This window comes from Myotis davidii, unplaced genomic scaffold (assembly GCF_000327345.1).
Source record: "Myotis davidii unplaced genomic scaffold, ASM32734v1 scaffold362, whole genome shotgun sequence".
NCBI lineage: Eukaryota > Metazoa > Chordata > Mammalia > Chiroptera > Vespertilionidae > Myotis > Myotis davidii.
In genome coordinates, this window is record NW_006297152.1 from 3304143 (window position 1) to 3312421 (window position 8279).

Here is an 8279-nt window from a genome sequence, read left to right on the forward strand (position 1 = left end):
AAAAGCTGCAACCCACTAACTTTCCAGATCTATTATTTCCTATTGTTAATTCTAAAAGCCATAAACAAAGACAACTACCTATGTTTTGGTTATCTTAAACCAAAAGATCATTTTGCCCCTTAAGTTGATTCCTTCTTCCAGAATTATCACATATTTCCTATTAGTTCATTTAAAAGACGCTCTTGTCGGCCTGCAGACTGAAGGGTCCTGGGTTCAATGCTGGTCAAGGGCACATGCCTGGGTTGCAGGCTTGATCCCAGCAACTGATCAATGATTCTCTCTCATCACTGGTGTTTCTATCTCTCTCCTTCTCCCTTCCTCTCTGAAATCAATAAAAATATATTTTAATAGATGCTTCTTTTACTCCATGAGATACTCTTAAGCAAGTTAGTTCTTCCCTCACCAACTATGACTAAGTTTAGTATCATCTAATCTTTTCTTTACTTCATAGTTACCGGGACCTATGTGTCTGTGAAAAATCACTGGGAAAAATCTGGCCAATTCAATAACTCAAGAGAAAAAAGAGAATCAATAATTTTAGCTAGTAATTGTGGTTCTGAGTTCTTTGAGATACTTCTGGAATATAAAACTCCCAGAATTTTCTACATTTAAAATTAGAAGACTATAGAAATAGATTATTACCAAGGACAAAACTTACACAATTTAAAAGGGGTAAAACACACCAGGGCTAGGGTGACAGCATAAGAATAATGTGAAAAGCCGAAACCAGTTTGGCTCAGTGTATAGAGTGTTGGCCTGTGGACTGAAAGGTCCCAGGTTCGATTCCGGTCAAGGGCATGTACCTTGGTTACGGGCACATCCCTAGTAGGAGATGTGCAGGAGGCAACTGATCGATGTTTCTCTCTCATCAATGTTTCTAACTATCTCTCTCCCTTCCTCTCTGTAAAAAATCAATAAAATATATTTTAAAAAAAAGAATGTGAAAATACTTGTTAGAAATTTGATAGGTGAATGGGTGAAATCTGAATAAGATAAACAGGTTAGATAATTATATTACTTCAATATTAATTTCCTGATTAATTATACTAGTTACATAAGGTATGCTCATTCTTTAGAATATATATGTATATATGTATATGTATATATGTGTATATATATACATATACATATATATGTATATATATGTGTGTGTGTATATATATATAAGTATTTAGGAGTAAAGGGGATTCACATCTTCAATGTACTTTCAAAGAGTTCAGAAAAACAATGTGAAAGATAAGGTAGTAAGAACACAGGGAAAACAGTAAAGCAAATGTGATAAAATGTTAGCATTGAAGAATCTGGGTAAAAGATATAAATGGGAATTCTATGTACTACTCTTGCAATTTTTTGTGTAAATTTGAAATTATTTCAGAATAAAAAGTAAAACAAGAACAACATTTTTGAACACCACTCCCAGAAATTTGAGTCAGTAAGATTTGAGAGAGGCTTGGCACGTGCATGTTTAAAAAAAAAATCCAAAGTATTCTGATGCATGTTGTGGTCCATGGTCTACAGCACTGGGAAATGAGTATTCAAACAACAGTGCATAGCTTTCTTTTATCCAATAAATAAAATAATTAAAATCCCAACAACTGCTATGATACTACTTCCATATAACAATGTGTTTTGTAACTTGTAATAAGAACTATTTACTCAACATTCAATTCACTTACTATTTTTTAAAAAAAAATATATTTTATTATTTTTTACAGAGAGGAAGGGAGAGGGATAGAGAGTTAGAAACATCGATCAGCTGCCTCCTGCACACTCCCCACTGGGGATGCACCCGCAACCAAGGTACATGCCCTTGACCGGAATCGAACCTGGAACCCTTGAGTCTGCAGGCCAACGCTCTATCTGCTGAGCCAAACCGGTCAGGGCTTCACTTACTATTTTACTTAATGCCTTCAGTATGTTAGAATAACTGAAAATTAAAATAGCCTTTACCTATTGTTGTCTGCTAAATACATTAAAATGTATGTGATTAGCTACTCTAAACGGCATTCCAAAGGCGTCTTACCTCTGTAAATGTTTGGAGAAGTTTGTTTACTTGAGCAAAGGCCTGTGGAAGAACACCATCATAATCTGACCTTGTACTGAAAGCATGTAATAGGTTTTGAGAATCCTGGAGTAGGAATTTCACTGTTGTAAAATCTACTGCACTGTTAGCTGAGAAAAGAAAATTAAGAATAAATAAATATGTAAGAATGACTATACAAGTCAAAAAATGTTTTCGGAAAACCAACCTAATATTAATTATGAGATTTAAGAAGAGTATACATTTACATCCACAAGTCACTCCTGATTCATCTCTCTGGTGTAAAAAGCAGCAATTAAACAGACTTAGTTACAAAGTTCTTGGAGGTGATTCTGCTATTCTGCATTTAGATTCTAGGAGTTCCTACAACATGGTCAATTCAAAGACGTGCTATTCAGAGAAGAGAGCCAATCATCACACAAATAAGTTGAACTACAGAGTTTTCAAAACTGAGACTGTTTCACATACAAATGACTATGGAGGCATCAGAAGAGTCCCACTCTGGTAACAAGCACATAAGTTATACAGGGTACCCCTCATAATCAACTCAGTTATTATATAGTGATTTACCTTCAAATTCCATTACATAAAATGTAATACTAGATTTACTGAAAATAACCTGCTTTCTCTCTGTGTATGACATTTAGCAAAAAATAAATAATTTTGGTAACAGTACGCTTGGGGCAAGAGAAGGTAGCAATTTTTCCCCCCTGTAAATTAGCAAAGTGAGTTCATCTACTAGTACCAGTAATTTAAAGATATAACTTTCTCTCAAGGAATTAAAATTACATTAAAATCTCAAACCAATTAGAAGAGATGGTGGCAATAATTCCAAAGATTTAAAAAGTTATGAATAATGAGAGTAAGTAACTTTCTGATGTCACCGAAACTCAAAATAAAAAGAATTTTTCCATTATTAAGATAAAATGCTACTAACGATTTTTCTTTTCAAATTCTTTTCTTTAATTCTTTATTGTTTAAAGTATTACGTGTCTCCTTTTTACCCCACTGATCTCTCCCCAGCTGTTCCCACCCCTCATACTAACAATTTTCAAAGGCATTCAAAATAACCATTTTACAATGTGTTTTATTTAATGTTCAGTTTCAGCGACTGTTATATTCAGAAACACCAGCACTGGCACTATGAGTTAAAAAAAATAAAGAATTCCCCTGTATCATTTATAGAGCAAGTGTTTGTAAAATACTGAAAGGTCAAATGAAAATTAAAGATAAATTTTAATAATTACAGAATATTCAGAAATTCTAATCTAATGTGATGGTAACAGCCAAGCTTCTAGCTTTCCTTTTACCAAACAAATAGTATATTTCCTTACAAAACACTTCCAATTATTTTTAAAGTCAATGACTAGTTTAAATTCCTATGGGAAAAGAGAGATGGGAGAAATGCTACACACAGGACAGAATGGAGATTCCATGAACCTAGGAAACTCCTGAGGAGGAGAAACTGGGCACAACTTTTTCTAAGGGTGCTTCTCCACTCTAGTCTATGTTCATTAGGGCTTATATCCTTGAATCAATCACTTTATTTCTGTCTTAAAAAATTCTTTATGAAGATTATGAGCAAAAGAGAAGTAACAGTGATAAAGTCAGTACTTAGACACAACATAAAAAGAAATCTATGTGATTGAAATAGTTTAATGCTTATGTAAGAACAATAATTATTTAAGACAAAGTTAATATGGATAATAAGTCAGAAAAAGCTACTAGTCATTTTCCACACAATTTTCTATGCATTGATCTAAGGATTCCTGTTTGGTATACTGAAGTTAAATATATATGTACTAGAGGTCCAGTGCACGAAATTCGTGCACAAGAGTGTGTATCTGTCAGCCCAGCTGGCACCCTCTCCAATCTGGGACCCCTCAAGGGATGTCCGACTGACCATTTAGGCCACTGGGATCGGGCCTAAACGGGCAGTCGGTCATCCCTTTCACAATCCAGGATTCCCAAATGCTCGCCTGCCTGCCTGATTGCCCCTAACCACTTCTGCCTTCCAGCCTAATCACCCCCTAACCACTCCCCTGCCAGCCTGATTGACGCCTAACTGCTCCCCTGCTGGCCCAGTCCCACCAACTGCCCTCCCCGCCGGCCTGGTCGCCCCCAACTGCCCTCCCCTGCTAGCCATCTTGTGGTGGCCATTTTGTCTCCACATGGGGGCAGCTATCTTTGACCACATGGGGGTGGCCGTCTTTGTGTTGGAGTGATGGTCAATCTGCATATTACTCTTTTATTAGATGGGATATTCAATAGTGAGGATACTATTAAAGTTAGTAAACAAAATCTGCTATTCTCTTACTCAAAATTATCTTAGAGCAGAAGGTACTTTTACCATTCTATTTAATATGAGAAGCCCAGTGCATGCACTTGGGGGGATGGTCCCTCAGCCCAGCCTGCGGCCTCTCCCAGTCTAGGACCCCTCGGGGGATGTCCACCTGCTGGCTTAGGCCCGCTCCCCGGGGGATCAGGCCTAAGCTGGGAGTCAGACATCCCTCTGGCAGCCCGGGAGCCATTGGGCGATGTCCAACTGTGGCTTAAGCTTGTGGCTGAGCGGAGCTCCACTTGTGGGAGTGCACAGACCACCAGGGGGCAGCTCCTGTGTTGAGCATCTGCCCCCTGGTGATCAGTGTGCGCATCATAGTGACCAGTCATTCTACTGTTAGGGTCAATTTGCATATTACCCTTTTATTATATAGGATTCTTCACAAGTCAGTAAACATTAGGCAGCAGATTCTAGAGCAGTGGTTCTCAACCTCTGACCCTTTAAATACAGTTCCTCATGTTGTGACCCAACCATAAAATTATTTTCGTTGCTACTTCATAACTGTAATGCTGCTACTGTTATGAATTGTAATGTAAATATCTGATATGCAGGATGGTCTTAGGCGACCCCTGTGAAAGGATTGTTCGACTGCCAAAGGGGTCGGAACCCACAGGTTGAGAACCGCTGTTCTAGAGCAAGGATCAATAAATAATGCACTTAAAAATTCTAAAAATGATGTTTTAGCAAAAGAAACAGTTACCATGTCTTCACTGCTTTCCCTATTGCCAATGAGAGCTGCTGCCTACTACCTCTAAGCTGCATGCAAGAGCAAAACACTGCCCACCCCTGGAAAAAACAGACAAATGGAGGCTAGTAACTCAATACCCCATATTTCTGAAACTAAATCATGTTCAAGATCACACCTGGTTTATGGACTCTCTCTTTTGATAGAACCAACTAAATTATGCCACTAGTAAAAGATATAAAAAACATTTTGCTATATATATATCTTGTAAAACTGCTTTGAAGTCATGTCCAGCAAATTGTGCCATGTCCCTTATATAATAATACCCCTAATAAATAACTTTTATAGTTAAACACAATGCCTGAAAAGTGTCTTTCTTTAAAAATGGTAACTGTGGCCGAAACCGGTTTGGCTCAGTGGATAGAGCGTCGGCCTGCAGACTGAAAGGTCCCAGGTTCGATTCCGGTCAAGGGCATGTACCTGGGTTGCGGGCACATCCCCAGTGGGGAGTGTGCAGGAGGCAGATGGTCGATGTTTCTCTCTCATCGATGTTTCTAACTCTCTATCTCTCTCCTTTCCTCTCTGTAAAAACTCAATAAAATATATTTTAAAAAAATGGTAACTGTGAAAAATGGGTATTCATGCAAAATCTACCTTGTATAAGCCAAAAGGAGCTGATAGGCACTTCAAATCCCCTGGGTTTTTACTTTGCTTTTTAAAGGTATAACACAACAAATCTAGCTGTTTGACTTTGGACAAATCATTTACCCTCTCAGGACTAGTTTCCTTGACTGCAAAACATGGGCTTTAATAGCATCAGATCAGTGCTTTTCACATCTTTTTCTTCTTATCAGAGAAACATTTTTTTCATATCCTACATGGCATCTCCATATATAAACAGATAAAAGAAAGCTGCTTCACTAAAGCTGGGGTTGAAGGCCAAAGCCCCACCACTTGCCATACTCCCATCAACCTCTCCACCTTTAATTGGGAAAGCAATTTGTGGCAGCTCCATGCATCCAGCTGCCACAAATTCCCTTTAGATATGAGAAGTATAAGCAATTAAGAATTGACGACATTTTTATTAACTTATCTTCACATTCCACGGACTATATCTGCTAGCCCCACTTTAACACTGCTGAAAACAAAATAAAAGATTCATACCTTTACAGAGACTGTCATGTAAGCTCTCAACGGTTAAAAGCAAATTATTTTCCATAATTAGTCCAAAGACAGCCAACCAATGTTTTTTAAAGCATTGTATTAAATGCATTAGAGTCCACGGTGGTTTCAAGTACAGCATCTAAAAAGTATTAAGAAAAAATCAGCATATACTGATTTATTTATTATTCCTATTATTTAAAAAAGTACAGTTTACTCTTGAACAACACAGGTTAAAACTGTGCAGGTCCAGTTTATGTGCAGTTTTTTCAATAAATACGTACAGTACTGTAAATGTATTTCCTCTTCTTCATGATTTTCTTAATATTTTCTTTTCTTCAACTTACTTTATTGCAAGAATAAAGTATATAATACATGTAACATACAAATTACTTGTTAGTTGACTGTTTATGTTCTCAGTAAGGCTTCTGGTCAACAGTAGGCTATTAGTAGTTAAGTTTTTAGGGAGTCAAAAGTTACATGTGGATTTTCAACTGCATGAGTGGTCACAACTTCAAAACCCCAACTTGTTCAAGGGTCAACTGTACCTATTCAGGAATACCAATATATATTTCTGAGAAAAATATAATTAGTTGAATTCCTTTTAAACTAAAAGATGTGTTATTCAAAGCCAAGCATAATCTTAAAATGATTCCATTACAAATTCCTTTGTAAAACTGATATCAATATTAATCCTTATAGTTTCAGAAACTACGTGTGCAAAAAGAAAACATAGTTTTAATGAGAAGCATAATTTTAATTAGCAAAGGTCAACAATCTACTTTTTAACATGGTCATTTCTGAGGAATCCAATCTAATTAGTTTCATGTAACTGGTGAAAAAATTCTTATAGGAAAAAGTTGTCAATTATAATTGACACCTGCTATACTCTGACAAAGATGTTTATAAAGAAGATTGATCATTTAGTACTACAAAATGTCAGCATGTCCTTCATATAAAATTACTGTCTTAGATTCTATTATGAAATATCCACTTTAAGTAAACCGTTCTAGAATGTTATCATTCTTCTGAATTTTGATAATATAATCAAGAGCAAACACGTTATAAGCAAATACTAGTATTAGTATCTCACCCAATATCTGGAATAGACACAATCTACAATTGATGGGGACTAATGTTTCTCCTAGCTATAAATGTGAACAGAAAACAAGCATTAAACTAAAAAAGCCACCATTGCCAAATGTGGTGTTTTACTGATTGGAGAAAAGATGTAAATCTAAAGAAAATTCAAAATATCTTGCTAATATGATCAAGTTTATACCGATTCTCATATTTATGTGACATAAGCCAAAATATACCTTTCTTTTTCTGAATACATCTTACTTAGGGGAATTCCCTATACAAGACATTTTGACTCAAACTAACATGAGAGAAGTTTTTCTGAATACAATTGAAGCTCTATGGGGGCAAAGCGTCTGACATAGTAGATGCACAATAAATATTTGTTCACTAAAAAAATGACTAATATAATATACTAGTAGTCCTAATCTTTTGGAAATGTCTATCATTTAATTTTCAAACTGTTATTTCAAAAACTTCAAGAGTCCTAACTGGTTTGGCTCAGTGGATAGAGCATCGGCCTGCAGACTGAAGGGTCCCAGGTTCTATTCTGGTCAAGGGCATGTACCTTGGTTGCGGGCACATCCCCAATAGGAGGTGTGCAGGAGGCAGCTGATCGATGTTTCTCTCTCATCGATGTTTCTAACTCTCTATCCCTCTCCTTCCTCTCTGAAAAGTCAATAAAATATATATTAAAAAACAACTTCAAGAAAAAATATGTGATATACATTATTACTATAAAGATTACCAAGAACTATTTCTTAAAATAAGGTAATCAATCTAGCAATAAAAAAGAACTTTTCAACTAATAGAGTAGAAATAATTACCTCCATCCAGAGGTTTCCAAAAGCAATTTTCATTTCTGTTTCTAATATTGAAGATAAGGCTGTTCCAAGAGATTTTTCAAGATCAGCTACTATGCCTTCAAGCAGAATGAGCAGTCCAGAATTTACAGATTCTTCCTCATTACT

The 8279-nt window shown here is 36.2% G+C and overlaps 1 protein-coding gene across 1 annotated transcript in view; it reads right to left on the reverse strand.

Moving 5' to 3' along the window:
• The window catches only part of SWT1 (SWT1, RNA endoribonuclease homolog), a 57973-nt gene that overhangs the window by 25090 nt on the left and 24604 nt on the right, over positions 1-8279 (reverse strand). Inside the window, exons 13-15 of the mRNA XM_015569927.1 lie at positions 8136-8277; positions 6232-6370; positions 2003-2172 (exon numbers count right to left, since the gene is read on the reverse strand). Of these exons, the coding sequence (XP_015425413.1) occupies positions 2003-2172; positions 6232-6370; positions 8136-8277 (451 nt within the window). The remainder of the gene's footprint in view (positions 1-2002; positions 2173-6231; positions 6371-8135; positions 8278-8279) is intronic.